At 55.7% G+C, this 22162-nt stretch overlaps 1 protein-coding gene across 2 annotated transcripts in view; it reads right to left on the bottom strand.

Annotated features, from left to right (window-relative positions):
• RAB31 (RAB31, member RAS oncogene family) overlaps positions 1-22162 on the bottom strand; it is a 103755-nt gene that overhangs the window by 18109 nt on the left and 63484 nt on the right. For both annotated transcript variants that reach the window (XM_079108927.1, XM_079108926.1), the window contains exons 4-5: positions 14556-14627; positions 13188-13294 (exon numbers count right to left, since the gene is read on the bottom strand). In XM_079108927.1, coding sequence (XP_078965053.1) covers positions 13188-13294; positions 14556-14627 — 179 coding nt within the window. The remainder of the gene's footprint in view (positions 1-13187; positions 13295-14555; positions 14628-22162) is intronic.

Raw genomic sequence — 22162 nt, 5'->3', positions numbered from 1 at the left:
TCAATCAATGTGTCTTCTGCAGCTGTGCAACTACTCGCAACCCTGAGGAAGTAAGTTAATGTGATAGGACTCTGCTGTGACTTCCTACAGGTCTTAATGGATATCCCGATGGGTACTTTGGCACGGGCACACTGCTGTAAGTTCTAGGTTGTCACTGCACACCCACAGACTGCGGATTTCCCACCACCTCATCCTCTTCCGCCTCCCCTCGTGCGCCCCTTGACGCTGGGAGATGGACCTACGTGTCCTCCTGCAAGCCCAGCCTCCGCTGCCCAGCCTCTGCCACTGCTTCCGCCTCAGCGCCCACTTCATTCCCACACAGGTTTCCTGAGCTGCCTCCATCTGTTCCCCCATCCTCCAGCAATCCACTGTCCAGATGCCCACAAATCCATCAGGGTTCTTGTGAAGAGGGCCCATCAGTGTCTTCTGACAGCCTTGGAGTCCACCCTGGTGTCCCACCTTTCCTCTGCCCAGCCCAAAGCAGCAGCTATTCCAGACAGACAGACAGACAGACATGCCCAGGTCTGGTGCTAGGGCTGGCACGGTCCTTCCTCTACCTGCCTGTCCCGGTGACTTTCCACTGGGCCTCCTGGAGAGCAAGGCCCCACTCCCCCACTCCAGAGTCACGTTCTGCCCGCTGGTCCTTAACGACACGAGCACACTGCTGTGGTAATACAGTGGGTGCCATGTCACCACCCCTGAGGCCCTGTCCCCAAGCAGGCGGCATAGCTGAAGGTCAGGACCATGGCTCTTGGTGCCCCGGATCCTCACAAGGTGACCAGGAAGCACCTACTGAATGGTGACAAGTCACCCCAAGTCATGTGGCCTGGAAGGGGCCGTGCACACTTGCAGGAAGGAGTGGTCAGTGTGGAGAATGTCAACTGGACAATGCAAAAAAGAAAAAGAAAAAGAAAAAAGAAGCAGCTTCCACAGTGACCTGAGGTGATGCAGCTACCTGCCCCTCCAGATGGGCCAGGAGGGAAGCAGGGAGTGCAAGCGGCAGAGGCCGGCTCCTCCCACGCCCAGCTCTGTGTCAGTGGAGTCCGGTCCTGGAGACAGGTAGAGGTAGAGGCCCGGAGCTGGTCACCTGCACTCTGAGGCTTCTCAGCAGGGGAGGAGGGCAGGACACGACATTCCTGTGGGATCCAGCATTTCTGACAGGCCTGTGCTGCCCACAGGGGTCCTTGTGCCCTGCATGGGGTCACCTGCAGCGAGCAGCTAACACATTCTAAACGCTGGCCAGCTCAGGTCTCCAGGGTCCTGCTGCACCATGGCAGGGAGGAAGGAAGCCAAGGGCTGCAGGAAGAGTTCCTGAAGTCCTGCTGGCCAGGGTCATCAGCTTGCTGGGTTACGGAGAGTCAGCGGCGTTCCCCAGGGCCCCTTGGGAGGGCTCGGGCCCACCGCACTCCCGCACGCCGTCCACCAGAAGCCCGCCGGGTGTCCAGCCCCAGTGTGGGGTCAGAAGCTTCCACAGCGACCTGAGGCAGGAGGCAGACAGGCTCAGGCACCAGTTGCTGCCCCTGGTCACTCTCGCCCTGAGCAGCCTGCACTGGTTCCCACAGCGGGTGAGTATGACAACTCCAAGTGCCAGGAGAGCGAATGTGGCAAGATCCCGAGGCAGCGCTGCCCTGTGCACAGAGGAGCGCCCAGCAGCGGCAAGCGTGTGGCGGCACCTCCTGCAGGAGCTGAAGGGCGGAGGAAACCTGCAGGTGGAGGAGGATGGAGGGGCTGGCGGTTTCTGGGTCCAGCCTCCACTGGGCCCGGGGTGGGCTCAGGCTCGGTCCACGTTCCTCAGACGCACGGGGGCAGGAGCTGCCAGCCAGCGCGCCCAGCACGCCGGGGGCCACAAACCGCCCCAAGAAGCAGCAGCATCCACGTCATAACCTTTTCTTGATGAAAAGCTCTGAAGTCCATTGGCAGCAGCTGCACTCCGGGTGGCCGTCTCCTCCAGCCCCCTGCTCTGGGGGGGCTGTGGGGTGAGCTCCTGACTCATCCACAGGTGCCCTCTGCCCAGCGAGCCTGTTGCCAGGTATTGTCCCTTCTGTTCAGCTTGTCCTGTCCCCGGGCTTGTTCCCCATTGTCGGGCTTCACCGCTCCCCTCGCTGGCTTCTGCGTCCTGGGTTGGAGGTCAGGATGCGCAGTCACCTGCTCCCAAGATCAGCGTGGAAGCTCACCTGTCCTCTCCAACTCTGATGGTTTCGTTATTTTACATCTGAATCTTCGTTCCATTTTGGATTCATCTTCTCTGAGTTTTTGCCGATGACCAGCTAATTATCCCAACATTACTGATCACTTCTTCCTTACACTGATTCCAGGTATCGTCTGTGTCATAATCTGACTCCTTATCTGTTTCTCCCCATTGCTCGGTCCCCTGGGCTGTTTGCCAACCCTTCTGTCCAGTTCTGTCCAGCCTGGGCAGCACTGTTGATTGTTTTATTGTGGAATCTGATGGGATAAGTTCCCCATCGACACTGTTTTGGTTTTCTACATGAATTTGAAGATCATTCTGTAAAACCTCTTTCACAAAGGTTATTTTTGTTATTTGGTGGCTATATTAACGGATTCACAGATTAATCAGGGTAAATTAACATTTTTACACTACTCCATCACTCTATCCAACAATGAGGTACACATTTTCACTGAAGTCTTCTTTTATGTCCTATAGTAAAATTTTACATATTTAGATCTGACTCACTCCTTGCTAAATTCATTCCTAAGATTTACAAGTCTTCAAAAAATTTTAAATTATACATACGCCAAAAAGTTGATCATTGGGTCTTACAAATTTGTATTGCTAATATAATGAAGAGCTTAATCTCTACTTTTCTTCAAATTGGTTCCTGTACAGGTAAAGAGCAGATGCTCTATTCTAACAGTCATTCAGAGGATCATCTTGGTTTTACTAATCCAGCCAACAAAAAAGGAAATTCCCATGAACATGGCGACCACACACAGAGTAGCCAAGATGGAATGTTCACCAGGAAGCAGGCCAGAGCAGGCAGCGGGGCTTCACTGGGTGGCAGAGCCTCACAACGCCAGAGCTCGTGGGAGACTAACAGCAGCTAACTGCTTCTGCTGAGGTGCGCCAGGTTCCCTGGAGCAGTGGGAAAGTCAGACACCTTAGTTACAAACCAAAACACCTTGACACTAAGAAGAAGGAGATGGATGGAGGAAGACCAGGACCCCCGCAGTCCTTCCAGACTCAGTCCTCTAGATAGCCTAGGGCCTCATTTCCAAAGTAAGCCTGCTGACCACCTGCTCAGTGGTCATCCAGAGCTTGCGAGGCATGAAGGTCCTGTGCCCCAGATGTCTCTGGGGCAAGCCCCACAAACCTGCATTTCAGCAGCTCCCAATTGGTTTCCCACCCAGGGGGTGCACTGCAAAACGCAGGGTCTGAGGGTCCACGCTCTACCCAACTACCAACCAGACACTGAAGCCAAGCGTTTGGACCTCGGTATCAAGGTGACTCTACGTAGGACGTAAGAAGATATCCACTGCTCAGTCCCATTTTGCAGGGAAAAGAACAATGGAACAATGCTCGTGAGCTTTCCCAAGACAACTCTGGTGGTTTCCAGCATGTGTATCACACTTCCAAAATTCCAAATCGGCAATAGCCATGCATCTTACATTCCGCCACACTCCTGCAACTTAACACTGAATGCCTCACTTAGACCTTCCCCTAAGCCGGGTGCGATGGCACACACCTGTGATCCCAGTGGCTCTGGAGGCTGAGGCCGGAGGATCGTGAGTTCAAAGCCAGCCTCAGCAACAGCAAGGTGCTAAGCAACTCAATGAGACCCTGTCTCCAAATAAAATACAAAATAAGGCTGGGGATGTGGCTCAGTGGGCTAGTGCTCCTGAGTTCGATCCCTGGTACCAAATCAAAACAAAACTTCCCCACCCCTATATTTTTACTCTCTCCCAATCACAGTCCTGTTCCAGGGCCAAGTCTAAAAGACCAACTGAGTGGTCATGAGCAACAGAGCAGCAGTGAGCAGAGGCAGCTAAGTGTCCAGCGGAACCTTTCTGTCAAAACCATCCACCAGTTTAAGGTATTCCAGCCCGAGGCATCGGGAGCCTCAGACTTTCCGTCAAGGTCGAGTGGAGGGAGGTGCCAGGTTCAGAGGCCACGAGAGCCCCACACAAGTCCTCCCAGCCTTCCCTCCCCGGCACCCACCACATGAACAGACAGAGTTCATTATGCTTCCACCAGCTCATATCGTCCCTAAATACGCAAAACGTGCATGTAACTAACACAGGGACGAGGCAACAAGAACAACCCAGCCTCTGTAAAAATGGCAGTCCTTAAGCACAAGAACTGGTTTAGCCCTCAGGTGAAATGACAACTGAAATAATTTTCTTTTAAAGATCCAAGATAATTACCACCTTCACAGGAAAGGTCTGACTGGACATTGATCTGCGTCAGTGATCTGAGCCCTTCCACGGAAGCACCTATCCTGGGCGCCCTGGGAAGAAGGTCTGTTCCCACGGGGCTGCCCTGCTTAACACCGAGTCAGGGGCTGCTAATCACCTGGGGCCAAGATCTGGTGTCAAGTTCAAGTAGCCAGAGTCAGGTTCCTGGCCACAGGCTTATGTGGGTTGTTTCTCATGGAAAATACCAGGCTTTGGAATCCAAGGACGATTCCATGAGCAGAAAATGTGGGTTTTCTTGGGGGGTCTTGGCCACACCTTGGCATCTTAAGACCCTTTCTCCAAACAGAAGTTTAGCTGGTCCAGAAGAGGCCCAAGAACCAGTGGAAAGAGCGGTGAGTCCCAAATTCTTCCAGCAGGATCGTCCCAGCTGCTGTCTTCCCTCTCGGGAGCTTGGGGATTATTCTTGGTCATGGATCCTGTTTGTGCTTTATTTCTTACGAGAGGCAAGACAGCATGAAGGTCAAGATCGCAGGCTCTGGGACGCATGACGGGGATTTGAAGCTGGGCCCCCTTTGTCAGCTGCTCTGCGCTCGGTTTCCTTGTGGATAACACAGCAGCACAGGAGCGACCTCCTTGTGTCCTTGGCTCCCGCCCCGCACCTCCAAAGCAGTGGTGGACACAGCTCAGCGCACCGCATCCGGGCAGGCAGGAGGGGGCCGCTCTCTGGGCACCAGGCACACCCTGACGGCCCAGCCCTGCGGCCTCACGGGCGCATGGAGAAAGTGCTATGTGCCACGACGCTCCAGATTATGGTCACTTGTGACCTGCACCGACTGGCACCTTCGAGCATTTGGAACACATCAGGTTTTTATTACCCAGCATCTCAAATTCTGTTATTTGGTTTGCATAATTAATAATAAAAAAAACTCCTATGTCCATTTTTTGGCCCACTCTCAAGACTGGAATACATTTTGGAGTCATGTGAAAGCAGTCGAATTTATATTTTCAGCAAAAAAATGTGTATTTTCATGCATGTTTTTAATCTGTTAAAAATGTCAGCGTTACTTAAAATCGTGGAGCCACCGAGAAGCCGCCTGGTGCGGATTGCCTGCTGGCGTGCCCTGGAGGACACTGAGCAGGAGCAGGGCACTCTAGTCTTCTGCGCAGGAAACTGCACGTGCTGCAGAGTTCAAGAACCCAAGCGGCCCACGCAGCCTGCCGCGAGACTGGCAAGCGGTCTCACATCTTCAACCAGCGGTGCTTCCTGAAGTGCCGTGATGAGGAGGCCCAAGGCCACCACGGGCTCTGGGTGAAGGGGGAGCAGGGGCAGAAGCCCTCCTGCCCAGCACACGGGGCCACCGGACACACATTCCCTCTGCCCTTCCCGTCTTTCCCAGGCCAGTGAGGTAGTGACCCTCCCTATCTCATGTACCTCCCGGCTTCCTCCCAAAGCTGCCTCCTTCCAGCCAGGGGTGGTGCATGCCTGCAATCCCAGAGACTCTGGAGGCTGAGGCAGGAGGATGGCAAGTTGGAGGCCAGCCTCAGCAACTTAGCAATGCCCTGTCTCAACATAAAGAATAAAAAGGGCTGGGGATGTAGCTCAGTGGCAGAGCACTCCGGGTTCAATCCCAGCACACCAACAACAATAAAACCCGAAAAACTTCCTCCTTTCTAGAATCTCCTCCTTCCCCACTGAGCGTCGGCCGGCCTCTGACCCGAGTGGCCCGCCATCACCCCACGGGTGCCATGTCACTTGCCATGGCCTCCCCTGTGACATACGTACCGACCACGGCCCTGCCCAGGGTGCTCAGTCACTCACACCCGCTTGACGTGTCACCTACAGTCGTCACCCGCAGTCTGTCCTCACTCTCGAGGAGTCCGGACCCCTGCCTGAGTCCCTGTCCTCGCTGGACGGCACCGAGCCCCTGGGAATGTGGCGAGTGCAGCGACGCAGGCTCCTGAGGCCCTTCCCGGCGCGCCTCCTGGCTGCCGCACAGAGGTGAACGGTCAGTCGGGCCTCCTGCCTGCCTAGTTCTCCCCACAGCGGTGCCACCAACAGCCACGGGAACGGTCTGCCAACGAATGACCGAGGGCTGGTGGACCCAGTCCCTCCCTCAACCTCTGTCCTCTGAGGCCCTGGGCTGGGCTGGGCTGCGGCCTCTGCTCTGGGACAGGCTCCACTGGCTGGCGGCAGCGGGCAGGGCTCCCTTAGTGCTCCAGGAGACTCCAGGGCTGTTCCAGGTCCTCAGACCCCAGAGGAGCCGCCACCCGCTCTCCGCTCGTCTCAGGAGGACCCCCGTTCCCAGCCTATATGGCTACTGGGAGGCCTGCCCCACGGCCGCCTGCAAGTCAGTACACACCAGTCCCGACTCCTGCAGCAGCCTCCCCTGACCCTCCCTCGTCCCTCGCTTCATCCACAGCCCCACGCTGCGGAAGGAGGCAGTGCCACAGACCTGAGCGTGGGGAGCGCTCACAGGAGCATCACCGACAAAGGCCAGTGCCCAGGAGAGCCCACAGAGTCCAGGAGGCCCGCGCACAGTGCAGACTTGAGGAGACGGGCCAAGCCGGGGCACCGACTAGGCCTGCTGGGAGGGCCAGGGGGCGGTTTCCCTGAGAGGTGGCTGACCACAGCGGCAAGGGTGAGCTTGCTCACAGAGGTGGCCCTGTCCCCAGAGCACGGCCCCGGGGCCATTCTGCTTAGGGCTGCCCGTCTGTCTGCTCTAACCAGACAGCAGAGGCACCTGGTCATGGACAAGGCAAGGATGTTCCCTGAAATACCTGTAGCCCCTCTCAGGGAAGCTGCCCAGCCTGGTGACCCTAATCCTGAGCCTGCGCCAAAGGCAACCCTGGGTGTCAGGCTGCAGCAGGCCAGGCCGCACACTAACAGACGCAGGAAAACCAGCCCTCTCAGGTTCTGAGGCCATCCGCCTGAGACCCGCCAGGGGAGGCGGGGCAGCTGGGACTGCCTCTCAGGACCGGTGACGGCAGTGGTGCTGGTCCCGACCTGGGGGGCACGAGAGAGACCGGGCGGGTGTGCCTACGGTCAGAGCCCCCAGCAGAGCTGGGGTAGATGTGAGGCCATCACGCGACTGGCCAGTCTGCGGACCCTTGTAAAAGGATCACTAAAAAAAGGTCTACCTCCCCGCCTCCCTCCCGTGAGTGAGGACCTCTGGAGCCAGATCCTGGAACTGCTTAACAAGCGCCCTGCAGGTCTCCAAGGTAACGCGGCTCCTGACGCCAGGGAGCAGGGGATCGACTGCTTCTCTGTCAACACTCCCAGGACGAGGCTGTGCAGTCTCCAGCCTGCTCCCCAGCCTTTCTGAGGTTCCTCTTCCATCAGGACCCCGGCCAAGCTGCCAGCATGGAGCCGCAGAAACCTGCCCGTGACTCTGCTCTCCGGTCGGCTCCTCCAGCCAACTGGCCAGGCCAACGGCTAGCTGCTTCTCTCCCTTCTGGTGGCCCAGGTTCTCGTGGTCAGTGCAGCTGGGTCCCTTCAGAGCTGGTGTGTCCTCAAATGTCCCCAGCTTTACAATCCTTGCCCCCGCCTCGGCTGACGGTGGGGAGAAGGAAGTCGCCCGGTCCCACGCGCTCAGCCCTGGGAGGGAGGCTGGAGTTCCCCAGCAGAGTCGCCGGGTTGGGGCGGCAGGAGGAAGGGCAGGGAGCCTCGGACACCTGCTCCGCACACCAGGGCCGCCTTCTCCGCCTCGGATGCGGGGCGAAGACACATCAGTCCAGTTTCACAAACATTGAGCAGGGGCAGTTTGTTTAGGGCTGTTCAAGACAGGTCAGGAAAGCCTCTCACCAAGGTGAGAAGCATAAAGAGTCAAACCCAAGCTGAAGTCCTGAATTCACCTGGCCAGATGCTTCTCAAGGGCTGTCGCTGGGAGGGGTGGGTGGACACTTGAGCGTTCCTCATCAGAAACCCAAATGCTGCCCAGTCCCACACTTCTTGAGCACCAACATGATACCACAAGTGAAGAATTCAACACCGTAAAATTTTTTTTAAATGGTGTTTAAGAGTCCCTTCAAGCTATGTGGATAAGGTGTACAGGGGTCCCGCCCCAAGATACAGCTTTCAGTCATGCAAACCTTCCAAATTCTGAAATCCAACCCCTTCTGGTCCCAAGCATTTTGAACAGAGGACACTTCACCTGCACTGTCTTCTGGGACATGCACAGACAGGACACACACTGAGTCCTGGACGGGCATCTCCCTGCTGGGCAGCCCAGTTCAGAGGCCATTCCACTTCTGTTCCAGCTTTCTCTGAAACTGTGCCAGGCAGAGTTCCTCCCACCAACTGACACACTTATGCAAACAAAGCCTGCCAGAGGGGAGCCGTGATACACGCACATGCGCGCGCACACACACACACAACGCGCACACACACGCACACGCACATACACACACACCTCTGCAACCGCCAATGAAAATCACTGTTTTCTGGGAATTACAGGAGAGCAAAGTATTTGGGGATTAGAGGAAAAGAAGGTCAAGCTCTGAATGAGGTCTGAGGAGGTTTAGGGAATTGGCTAACTCCCCAGAACAACCCATGCCAGCGGGCGGGTCTGGAGCACCCCGACTGGCTGGCCATTGCTGGATTCTCCTGCCATGTGAAGGTGCAAACAGGCAGAGGTCCACTAGGCTCACAGGCCTTATCATTTACTGGAATATTCCCGTCTCACCAGAGACACATGCACAGGGGCAGAGACTGACTCAGTGGGCTTCCTGTTGCCTGGAGAGGAGGCTTTTGTTGTTGCTGTTGGATTTTTTGTTTGTTTTGCAGTGCTGAGGATCAAACCCAGGGCCTCACCCATGCTAAGCACGCACTCAACCACAGAGCCACGCCCCCTGCTGCTGGATGGGAGGTTTTTTGTTTTTTGTTTTTGTTTTTTGGTATCAGGGATTGAACTCAGGGGCACTCGACCACAAAGTCACATCCGCAGCCCTATTCTGTATTTTATTTAGAGACAAGGTCTGAGTTGCTTAGCACCTCACCATTGCTGAGGCTGGCTCTGAATTTTTGATCCTCCAGCCTCAGTCTCCTGAGCCACTGGGCTTACAGGTGTGTGCCACTGCGCCCAGCCCGGACTGAAGTTTTTAATAATGTTATCCTGCGTTTCTTGGGCACACTGGGTGTTGAGCACGATTAATCACTTGGCTCAGTATGTTCACAAAACTTCAGGCAAACAGAACCTCTTCGTAACTTGTAACTTCGTAACTTCATAACTTGTGCTGTATGTGTGATGTATATACAATGTGCTTGTATAGACATGTCACATAAACCAATGTTCTAACATTTATCATTTCACCTAAATGAACTTTTTATCCATTGAATTTTTAGTAAGATAATATGGATGCACATGCAGCCATCAAAAATAATACCAAGAGATTCCCTCCACATTTGGCTCAGTTCCCAACGTGGTCACATTCTGCAAAACCACAGTGCGACATCACAAAAAGACACCGGCACTGACGCCCAGTCTCGTTCTGTCTTCCCAGGTGTAACCTGGGAAGGTACGTGTTTTTGGTGTCAAGTCTTTGGCCTTAGATCATGAAGATTTTCTCTTAGGAGTTCTTCTGGAAGTTTTATGATTTTTGCGTTAAGATCCATGAGCCGTGAGGGTGGCACCTGTTCTCATTTTGCCTGTGAAGTCGAGCTACTTTCCCGTGGGGACAGGCTCTCCTGCCTCCCTCCACCTGTCTCCTCTACCTCTCTGTCAGAATCAGCTGAGCACAGCTGTGTGGGTTACCTCCAGGTTTCCGCTCTGTCCCGCGACCTACGAGCTGTGTACACAGTCTTGGTTGCTCTTGGCTACCACAGTGCAGCTGGCTAAGGGACAGCAGGGTCCTCCACTGTATGTCCCCTGCCTCGGAGCTCAGCTATTTTGGTGCCTGTGACTGAACCAACAGGCATGATGCTCTCTGTGGGCGATGAGAAGGTTCTAGAATCAGATATGCTGATGACTGTACAACTCTGTGAGTACTGACCCTTACCAAACAGTGCACTTAGGCAGAATTTTATGAATCTTGTGGTTTGTGAGCTATTTCAATAACGCTTATTGTTTACAAATTTTAAAGGTAATAGGATCAAACCAGACTTTCTCAAGGACCTAATCAGAGGTTGAAGGAGAATCACAGAGTGATTTCCTTGCCGCAGGAGCCAAAATCAAATGCTGTCTAAAATGGTTTTGTGCCTGAGGAAAGGTCTATGCTCTGCACGGACCCATAACTGGGAGACCTGGTGGAAGGATACTGCCCGGGGAACCAGGGCTGCAGGTCAGAGGCCCTGACGTCACCCCTGGAGGCAGGAGCTGGTGGCCCTGGGTCGTTCCCGCAGGGATGTGGGTTGTGCAGGTATCTCCAATCGGGAGTGAGACGGGGGTCATGTCAGCCAGGGATCCTGACAACGGCACACGCCGGAATTGCCGGGCACCCATCAGAGTGCCCGCAGAGGAGGGCACGGTGCCCTCCACCTGAGCGGGGAGTGTCCACCGTGCTGGTGGCCAGGCCAACGAGCTAAGGAGCAGACCTGTGACAGCCCCCCCACCCCCGTGGCCGCAGTTGCCCCTCACCGTACGGGAGACCCTGCTGCAGCACTCTTGAAACAGAGGATGCCGGCCGGGCACTCTGGAGACAGGCTGGACCTCCTGGCCACCAGAGGCAAAGACAGCCCTGTTTTGCCACGGATGCCAGCCAAGTCCTGATGGGTTTCAGGTGGATTTCACTTCTGTATCACCGTGAGTCCTCACCAATGCCCTTCCAAGGGAAATCGCGTCCGCTGGAACCCTAGTCCTGGATCCCCCACACCATCAGGGTGGGTCTGCTCCAGGCCGGGTCAGACCACAGGCCACCCAGTGAAGGCCAACTGTCCAGCCCACTCCCTCTGCAGGGTGGGGTGGGGCCCGCGGTTCCAGAAGAAGTGAAGCCGAGACGTCCGAATGCAGTCCAGGGGTTAAGGGTTTGTCCAACTCAGCGGTCTTTGAGGCTGCAATTCTAAACCAACCAGGCGCAACCTGATATAAAGCTTCTGAAACCCCAAAGCAGCAGAGCGACATGTCAGATGCCATGATACAGACTTGTGCGAGGTCCGTTTTCATTAACTCTGGTTTGGTCAAATTTGGATTAGCAAAACCAGAAGCCTGATATAGCCGTCCTTGTGAAAATCGACTACTGGAGTCTCTGAGATTAAATCAGGAATGGAGACGAGGAAGTCCAACACAGCAGACCACCTCCATCAGTGGGTCCAGTTGCTCAGCCAACTGGGCTCAAAAACATTAAGAGGAAAATCCCAGGGAAAAGCAGTTTACCTTTGGAGTAACTTCTATCACGGTTACGACTTGCATTCATTGCCGGTCATTGTTACTAGTCTTTACTGCGTCCAACAGTATAGAAACTTGGCCGTAGGGATGGACAGGCAGGAAAACGGGGTCTGGTACTGTTTGCAGTTTCAGGTGCCCTCAGAAGGCTGTGGGAGGGCTACTGCACGTCCTTCCTTTTTCTTACTGTAGTTTTTAGCTGTCAGTGGACTGTTATCTTATCTGTCTATACGTGGTGCTGAGAACTGAACCCAGGGCCTCACATGCTGGGTGAGCGCCCCACCACTGATCCACAGCCCCACCCATGTCCCTTCTTAATAACATTCGTTTAATGCTTGCCGGGCCAGATACAGCCGTCTCCAAACACCCCACCCACATGGACTGGGGCCCTGCACCCCTCGTGTGGCTGTGGCTGCATGTGTCCTGGGGCACGGTCCATGGCACAGGGGTGCTGAGCTGTGGGACCTTTCAGAGACGGCCCTGCCCTTGGCGAGGGTCAGCACACTCACTGCCCTCCAGCTGGTTCCTACAGGAATGGGTTGTTATGCAGATGGGAACTGGCTCTCAGATCAGGGTGGCTTCTTGTCTCACCAAGTGATGCCTTCTGCATGCAGCTGGCTCCCCTTTATTTCTCCACCATGTTATGAAGTAGAGGGGGGACACTTGCCGGGACAACACTGTCGCGTTCTTGAACCTCCAGACAAAGCTAAAAGAGCCTCTTCTCTTTATAGAATACCCAGCCTCAGGTGTGCTGACACAACAAGCACCAGGTAAAGGAAGCTGCAAGACCCCACTGTCTTGCAGGGTGCTATTGCTTAAAAATACTCCTACAGAATGCATCAGAGTCAGACCTTAGAACAAGACAGCAACGCTCTAGCAGACTGTATCCTCAGGTTAAAATCTGCACCTAAAACAGGCATGGATGCCGTGAAGAATTCAAATGGGCATTTCCATGTGAAAGTGTGGCTAAAATTGTTAGTGGTGGGAATGAGAATAATAGTGGGAAGAATAGTAATAAAAAATCGACAAAGATATGTGGAGCCAGGCATGCAACTGTGCTGCATGTGGATTGGATTTTTTTGTGATTTTTTTGAAATTTTTTTGTACTAGGGATTGAACTCAGGGGTGCTGAACCATTGAGCCACCTCCCCAGCCCTGTTTTATGTTTTATTTAGAGCCAGGGTCTCACTCAGTTGCTTAGGACCTTGCTTAGTTGCAGAGGCTGGCCTTGAACTTGTGATCCTCCTGCCTCAGCCTTCTGAGTTGCTGGGATTACAGGTGAGCACCACCACACCCGGCACAGATACGACATCCCTCACCTCCTGGTGGTCAGATCTGCATTAATTCCCTGGATTTCCCTCTGGTCCCATAACCACGCTGACCACCACGGGGGAGTGGCCATCCACTAAGTCGTCACTCGGAGAGCACAAACAACACAAAGTCCAGCCTCCTCACCCAGACGGGGTGCAGGGGGTGCCACCCCCACAGACGTCTCACCTGATGTCCGAGAGGTCGCACTTGTTCCCGGCGATGGCCACCACGATGTGTTCTGGGCCGTGTTCCTTCAGTTCCTTTACCCATTTCTTCAGTGTATGGAATGAGTCCTAGACCAAAGGGCAGGTCAGTGGTGAGAAGACCCGTCCACGTAAGAGCTGGCCAAGCGGAAACCCAACCCCGGAAACCTAAGGAGACCAACATTTTCAAGAAACTCACATGGTTAACATTAGCTGAGCGATTCCTAAGTAATCTATAAAAGCTTCCTTTCTCCAAAAGTAAAACCTGGTTACATTACAAAAATCACCACAGCAATTTTTTTCCCTATAAATAGCATAAATGTCAGACTGTAAAGTCTGGGAGGTGGCTGGTGGTAGGGCTTGCCTCATGGTGTAAGGCCTTGTGTTCCACCTCAGTGCCAAAACAAAACGTGGCCCTGACTCCCTGCGAGCAGGGGTCACAGGGCTGAGTGAGGGACCCTTCCGGAGGAGTCCCACGTGTCTGTGCCTTCACCACCTTCCCCCAGGACACAGGAGAGGGCCAGGAACTCAGCACTGCAAGAGCCACTAAGCCAAGGGCCACGTGCGCTGAGTCGCACTTCCAGTGGTCGGGAAATAAGCCACTGCAGCTATTTGCCCATGAATACCTTGCCTCGAAAGTACCCCTGAATTACGTATCCACCGGCCCCATCTGTTGGGGATGCGCTCCAAGACCCTCAGGGGATGCCTGAGAGCAAGGTAGTCCCAAATTCCGATATTTACCTGTTTTTTCCTATGCCCACGTATATATGAACCATAAACTAGGCACAGTAAGAGATCAAGGATAAACAAAATGGAATAATCACAACCACGTACTGTAATGGAAGTTATTTAAAACCTAGGGAATGACTTTCTGGAATTCTCCACTTAATATTTTTTGACGGCAGTTGACCTCAGGTAACTGAAACTGGAGGCCAGGGTGGACAGCTGGACACAAACACGGCACGTCCACCTGTGTGCACCTGGGCCCTTGGCACTAAAAGGAGCAAAATTGAAACACTGCCTGAAAATAAGTCCTCAGTACTTAATGAAACATGCAGAACTTAAAATTATTTTCTTTTTCTTAAAATCTAACATTCAGGAGACAGTATCAGCAGACAACATCTGGAGACAATATCTACAAAGGGACAGTCCATTATTCAGAAAGGAACGTTCACTGGGGTTCTGTTCGGCAGATAAATCTGAGATGCTTCGCTCCTGAGAAGGCTCCTTATCCTTGACCCCACCCAACCTCCCGCAGGCTCCTGGCAAGACTCAACAGAGACAGCTCTGCTGGGGTCCCCAAGACCAGGGCGTCACCACAGGGCACCTGGTCCTGAGGAGGCGCTCTTACCTGTTTGGTGATGTCGTACACGATGACAGCAGCTGCCGACCCTCGGTAGTACATGGGAGCCAGGGAGTGGAACTGCAGAAGAGCAAGTGGGCGTCACGCAGATCAAACGTTAGAGTGCTTGTCCAGCTGCGTCCCTGCGGGGTCTGCAGATCCCCCAAGGACGCTTCCAGGGCTCCTGTGAAATCATGACCTTTCCTCCTCCCACCCCCACGCAGATGTTTGTGGTGTCTGGACCATGAAATGTCCAGTTTTACTGTAAATGTTGCCGTCCTGTGAATGGCTGCTCTCTGCTCCATGTCACTGATCTAACACAACGGGCCCAGGGTAATCTTGGATCATACGGCAGCAAGAAAAAGATGTGTCCCCAGCGGAGAGAAAAGAACGCTGGAGAGACGGCTGGACCCTAGCAGGGCCGGTGGCCAGGGCAGACGGAGCAGTGTCCCTGGGGCACACATTCTAGCCACAGAGATGAAGTAAAAGCCACGCGGTGCTTACTCATATATTAAACGTGAAGGGACCCTGCCAGGTCGGTGGGCACGGGACGGGGACAGGAAGTGCTCTCACACAGCCCAGGAATGTTCCTCAGACCACAGCCTCCGGGAGGATGGACACTGTCCAGCCAGGTGGCCGCACAGACGTGCCCAGGGTGTGTGCAGGAGCAGCCCCAGGGAGCTTCCAGGGAGGGGTGCAGCTCTGCACCATGTCCTGGCCCGAATGTCCACACCCCCCAACACACACATGGAACCCTGGCTCCCCATCCACAGCACCTGGAAGACCCAGGGGCTGGAGCAGCCCTGGGGACACCCAGGAGGGGCCAGTGGCCTCCAACGAGGAGGCAGAGACCAGGCCTCCCTCCCCCTACCACGTGGGCTGCAGCTGTGCCTGACCAGAGGGCGCCTTCGCCAGCCACCGCATCCGCCCGCACCTCTCCCCAGCATCCAGAGCCCTGAGGACGAACATTTGTCACGTAAGCCACAGGTCTGGGGCACGTCGTTATAGCCGCCAGCACTGACGAAGACGCATGTGTACCATGGGACGTTCCACACTGCCCCGAGGCTGGGGGAGACGCAGTTTCGGCAGCACGTGGACAAGCCTTGGGGAGCGTTTGCAGTGACCCCTGCTCCTCCAGACCTGCCGGTAGGTTCCCAGCGACCTCCACCTGTTCCCAACAGATGTGGGGGAGTCTAAATTTCTATAACAGTTTCAAGTAAAAATGGGTTTTGAAGGAAGGGAGTGGGAGGAAAGGAAGGGAGGAGGGTCCCAAAGCTCTACGGGCAGATGACAAGCCGTCACCGTCCCGTCACTTCCACAGAACGCTTCCCAGGGAGCCACCTCACCCCAGGGGGGACAGCGAGGTCTGGGGATGTGAGGCACAGGAGCACCTGCCCCTTTACGGGGAAGGATGCCAGGGACTCACGGGAGGGCGGGAAGGATGCAGGCCACCACTGCCCACGTTGCTCCACGTGAGTTCCACCCTGGCAGGAAGCCACGCAGCCTCTGTGGCATTAGAAAATGGTCAGGGCCAGGAGCAGCTCAGGACGCCAAGGAGCAGCCCGGTGCTGGCCTTGCCGGCTCCTCTGTCGAACAAGCATCATCCCCAAACTCTCCAGAGGAGGCCACCGTCTGCCGCATGCCTTTGCAGGCCGGCTGACGCCATCAGGTGTCCGACTGTCTGCCCTGGGCCATCCGCCCCTCACCCACCAGAACAGCATGCCTGCCCCCAGGGACCTGGAAACAGTCCCGCTTTGCTGGGGGCAGGGAAACCATCAAGTGTCCTTCCAGCCCAGCCAGACGAAAGGCCCACTGCTGTCCACACAGCCTCCAGCTCAGGAAGCAGCCGGCACACACTTCATTTCTCACGAGCCCAGACACTTTGTGTCTCAAGCAGAGGACAAGGGCGGCTGAGGTCTGAGGCTCCCTTCCGGCCCCCGCGCCGCGAGCAGGATCTCCAACGGGCAGCAGTGGGCAGGTCTCATGAATGATTGAAAAGAAGGGGACACAGGAGGCATTACTCATTCTTTCCTTCCTTCAAATGGAATCACTTTGAAATAAATCTGTTGGTCCAGCCACTTAGAGGCTTTATTGCTGCAGACTTGGGGGTTTTAATGAGTTAAAAGTTCACATCTCACTTCCCAAACTCAATAATGCTTTGACCAAAAGGGTAATGTTTCTAGAGGACAAAAAGATAAATCACTCCTAGCAATTCTGTCCTCATACAAACAGAAAACAGATGCTCCACAGCCAGCCTCCACGCTCAGCGACACCAGGCGAGGTCCGTGGGGTCAGGACTAGGGCCCAGGGGACGCTCGCAGAAAGACTACTAGGAATGGAGCCCAGAATCCCAGGAGGCCGACAGAGCTTTATTTTAAAACCTCATTGAAAGGATGTTTGAAAAATCAACAATAGGTGTCAATTCAAAATCCCTTCCTCCCCAGCTACCCAACAACTCGCCTAGAAGACCAGACTCCAGGGCTCAGGCAACTTCCTGGTGCCACTCAGTGGTTCAGAAGTGGCAGAGGGAATTGTGAAGCACCAGTGCACGTGCTCAAGAGTGGGCTGTTCACGGCCTCGGCGTGACTGGCCCTGTGGCTTTTAACCGCAGGTGTTCAGCACAAGGAGGAAGAGGTCTGCCAGGGGTGTCCACCTGCAAGGCGGAAGGGCGGGAGCTCAAGCACCTGAGCGTCTTAGTGCCCACAGATGGACACCGCCAGCTTTGCATGGCTTCATGAACAGCTCCAAAAGAAAAAGGGTTTATTCTGGCATGCATTCTGGCAGTGTCAGCCCCGAGGGACTGTCCCCACCACTCTGGGCCTGGGTGAGGTCGCACATCATGGTGAAGCGCGAGGAAGGGTAACGCTGCTCAGCTGTGCAAAAGACAGGAAGAGTGAGGGACCAGGGCCTCCCTGCCCACCAAGGCCACAGCCCCAGCAACCCAAAAACCTCCCACAGGCCCCACCTCCTCCCAAGAGCACCCCCTGGGGACCAGGCCTCCAGCATGGGCGGTGGGGACACTCCTGACCCACCACCAGCAGAGGCAGAGGACAGAGGGGCACAGCCCCATAAGTGTCCACACACTGACTCAGCAATTCCGCCTCTTGAGGAAATAGTCACTCACAAGGTCACCGTGACTCACTCTCCTCGCCAGTCATGATGAAAAACTGGAAGCAATCTCAGTGTCTCGCCATGGGGGATGTGGAAACGTGATTTCGGTTGGGCCACAGCACGGAACATCAGAGGGCAATTAAGCCCAAACGTTTGGAAAACGTTCAATGGCATGTGGGGACCCTGAGGAACACTTCAGGTGCTTTTTGGGAAAAAGGTTTCCTGGCAAAATCAGCTTGAGAAACACGAGAGAGACAGAGACACAGTCCTACTTCCCAGGAGGTTTACGAGGTATTATTAGAACATTAAAGGCCTGGAACGATCTACAGTAAAGCAGACTGTTTGTCTTGGTTTTAACTCCTGATTTCCCGTAACTCCTTTACCTGCTTCAGGCAGTCCACGTTAACTCCAGGAACCTGCAGTGCTCAGAACCACCTCAGAGCCCATGACAGAGAGGCTCAGAGACAGTCCCTGGGCCTGGCCAGCCCTACCCTGGTTTTCAAACCTTGTTAAATGGGGTCAGCAATGACAGGTTTCCAGTTCTGTGACAGCCTAGTCATCAGGGGGTCCTGGGCTCTGGGCACAGCCTGCTGCCAAGCTGTGCCTGTGACACACTCATGTTCCAATCGCACACCAGCCTATGCGTGAGCACACGCTTGCACGCGCGCACACACAAGCACACACACACACACAGGGCCCAGTCGCATAGTGCAAACGTGACTCAGGAAACCCCTCAATCCTCAGACCACCCTGTCCGCTTGGGACAAAAATCCTCAGATGCAGGTTGTGGCATCAGAAATTTCTCAGCAGCACGACCCTGCAAGATCCTGCAAGTCTGGAGTGAGCCGTGGTGGAAATCAGGAAGTTTCCAAGGCGGGGCTGGGGCTGGGGCTGGGGCTGGGCTGGGGCTGGGGCTGGGCTCTGCCTCCGGGAGGAGAAAGACCAGAGCAGGGCGCTCTGGCACCCAGTCCTGGACTCGGGATGGTATCGCAGCAGGCCTTCCAGAGAGCACCCTGTCCCTGTGGGAGACCAGCGGGAGTCAGCACTTGCTCTGCCACCTGCTGGTTCTGCCTCAGGTGCCTCTCAATCAGAAGCCCTCCCCCTCCCCCACCCAAGGCTGCAGTCCAGAAGCCCAAGAGCCAGGGAATCAGAGAGGGAAGGAGAGGAGATTCCGGACATTCCCAGCAAAAGCTGAAAGGAAAAACACATCCCCAGTGCTTCCTCCTGGGCTATTCCAGAGCCTTCCATTCTCACACCACCCTCCTTTCACAGAAAAGCAGAGTGCAGGTCCACAGCCTGCCCGGATGGCCCAGACCCACCACCAAGGACAGAAAGAGAAGCATCGGAGCGACGAGAGACCCAGTCCCTGCAGTGGCTGCTTCTGGTGGTGTCCACAATAGTGACCCAGCTGGCTCTGCTACTTCTGAATTGCTCAAGAAGTTTTAGCCTGATACGAGACTTGTGCAATGACAGATGACTTTTTCTTTCTCTCCTAATCACTGAAGTCAAAGAGCTTCCTCAGCATGCAGGATCCACAGGGAGAAGCAAAGTCCCAGGAGGAACTGGGTTTTAGAGGGGTTTTTAACAGCCGGGGGCTCCTTCCCACAGGTGCAGTGTGGACCTTCTTTAGTAGGAAATGAGACAACAGGAATGCAAACATCTTTCCACGGGACAGGGCCTGGGGAGGCTTGGCTCGGCATCTTCTGAAAGGCAGTGTAATGAACTGCATGTTCCCATCCCTACGATGAGGTGTGACACAAGTCACAGACGAGATTTTGTGGAAATGCACTTTCTCCCCCCTGGAGGCATCCCAGGGCAGTGGGCTCAGCTCACCCTCCTGCCTGTGGGCAATGGGACCTTCCTGAACGTCCAGAACGCTGCCCCAGTCCTGCCCAGTCGTCCTCTTACCATGTCACAGGTAGCCACTGATCCGGGCATCTGCACAAAATGCCGTGGTGCGGGCACCCGCATCAGAGAAGGGTGGCCGTGTGTCTCCCTGTCCTTCCTACTCGGCCGGCTCTGGAGTCTCCATCCTGTGCAGCGTGATGCTCCCGCAGAGGGAGCCGCAGGCCAGCCTTAGCCAGGACCACGCAAGGATGGAGCAGAAGGCTGCTCCCGGCCTCTTGTGGGCTCCAGCAGATGATGGGCCAGAGCCAGCCGGTTCTGCACAGCCCGACGGGGCTCAGGGTGACCTGATCACACAGATGCCACACAAGAGTGGGGCCCAGCAGCCCTAGAGCTGCCCCGGGGGCCCTGCCTCTGCCACTGCCTCTTCCTCAAGCAGTCCCCCTCCTTGACTGGATGCAGGGCACCTGGACAGTGTGGTGGCCTCAGAGGCGACCACAGCCACCAGAGGGATCCTGATCTGAACTGCTGGATTGTAATATTTGTTTACACAGAGCACAGAATATATTTATTGTCCACTTCTTGTTGTAAAGTTTCTGATAAACACGCCAGAAGAGAGCAGCGTGTCAAGAACTTCTGGTTCTTGGTCCCCTCCTTCCAGGTCATCACCCACACAGCTGCCTCCTCGGTCCCAGCCCGCCCGCCACAGGAGGCTGTCAAGCAATCGCCTGGCGTCTGGCGATGCTCAGCAGACTGGGTTTTCCTCGTATGTCAGTCAGATTGTGTCACTTCCTCTTTCAAAACCTTTCAGTTTACCAAGTTCAAACCCAAGCAAGCTCCACACGCAGCTCCCGGGCCTGGTCCCCCTGGGGCCCCCAGGCTTCTCCTGCCCCTGCCTCCTGGATGCTCCTGGAACACTGTGCTCAGGACTGACCTGCCCCTGGACACCCACGAGGCCACTCCCTCGCCGTTCCCACCTTCCGTGGCCACACCCCTGGGAACACAAGCCTGAGCCCTTATCTGGCCCACAGCAGGACTGCACATTTAATGACCGAGCCAAGTCCACGACCGGACAGCCCCGGGAAGGCGGCAGGGGAGACAGGCCAAGGCTCAGCACCCTACATGCACCGCCCAAGCACACAGCTCTGACACGGAGGGTCTGGACCGAGGCCAGGTCTTTCCACTCCGAGTGGCCAGCTTCTTGCCGTCCTGGGGTGCATCTCTGAAATGGAACGTTGCTTAAACTGATGAAACTGAGATACATCCAAGTACCCACGAACCCACAGCATGAGCCAACAGCCACTAGGCAGCGGGGACCTGGGGTGTGGCGCGCAGTGCAATGGCCACGAGGATGCCCCTCCCTAGGCCCCCGGAGCCTTCGCCATGTCATGTTGGAGGCAAGGGGGTGCTAAGGTTGCCGGTCGGGTGACCCACGTGGGGAGACGATCTTGGAGGCATTGGAGGCCATTGGTGGCGGAGTGAGGCAGAGCGATCCCCAGATGCTACTCTGCTGCCTTCAAGGACGGAGGGAGGGGCCCCAGCCAAGCACTGCCGGGGTCTCTGGAAAGGCAAGGCGGGTGGGCGCGCGGGCTCCAACCGGTAACCCGGGGCCTTGCGACCTAGCGCTAGCACGTAGCTCGGGGTAGAGTCCCTGGGCTCAGTGCCACAAAAAGAGCGGGAAAAGCAGCCAAAGGGCACGGAGGGCTCTCCCCAGGCCCCGCCTCTGGGAGGGGCTGCGGGCCCCCAGGCTCGGGTTCCACCCTGTGACGCCCATTTGGGGGTACGCGGCTTCGCAGGGGGAAGACAGTGAGCCTAATTTTGAGGCGCTGGGTTTGGCCATCACTGCGGCAGCAACAGGGGGACACCCAGCCGTGCTGAGGAGTTTAACAGGCCCTGGAGGGTGCTTCCTCCAGGGTGTAGGGTGGAGCGCAGCCGCCCGGACACCCAGGCTGCAGGCTTCAGGGACCTACAAAGCCACCCGCTGACTTCCTGTTCAAGAAGGAGATTCACAGGCCTCCCGGTCCTTCCTCCTGTTAGACCTAAGTGCATAAAAGAAAAAAAGAAGAGGAAAGGAGGGAAAGGATGAGAGAAAACAAAGGAGGTAAACACCTCCCAGCATTTTAGAGTCTCGTCAAACTGCTCCAGACCATCCAAATCCTCCCTCCTGGGGTGCCGGTCAGGTGCCTGTGGTCTCCACTGGCCCTCTGAGCATCGGTGGAGTGGAAACGGGGCCTCAACTCAGAGCAGACAAGGCCTCACAGGCACGGAGGCTGCTCTGGCACCCAGACCAAGGTACAGGAGGCGAACAGCCCTGCTGACGGGGAGGACCGTTCTCCCAGTGGGTCACTGTCACTCGGAGAACAGGCCTGTCTGGAGGACGGGCGGAGGGGACAGCTCCGGTGCCCTGAGGAGTGGGGACATCCTCTGGGCTCTTCGCAGGCTCCTGCTGCCGACACGTCCCTGAGGCACTCTGCACCTGGTCTCCACGCCTGGACAAGTCCTGCCTCTTCTGTCCAGCAGTGGCCTGTGGCACCCAGCAGGGCAATTCTGCACCTCCACTCCTATTCTAGACCAGACGCCTCAACCCCGGGGACACTCCTGGGGCCGCATCTGTGAGCCAGCCACCTGTCCAGCACCTCTGCTCCTGGGGCCGCATCTGT

The sequence above is a fragment of the Sciurus vulgaris genome (genome assembly GCF_902686455.1).
Source record: "Sciurus vulgaris genome assembly, chromosome: 13".
In the NCBI taxonomy this organism is placed as follows: Eukaryota; Metazoa; Chordata; class Mammalia; order Rodentia; family Sciuridae; genus Sciurus; species Sciurus vulgaris.
Note: the sequence above shows the minus strand (reverse complement) of the source record. Positions and strands in the feature narration are given on the sequence as shown.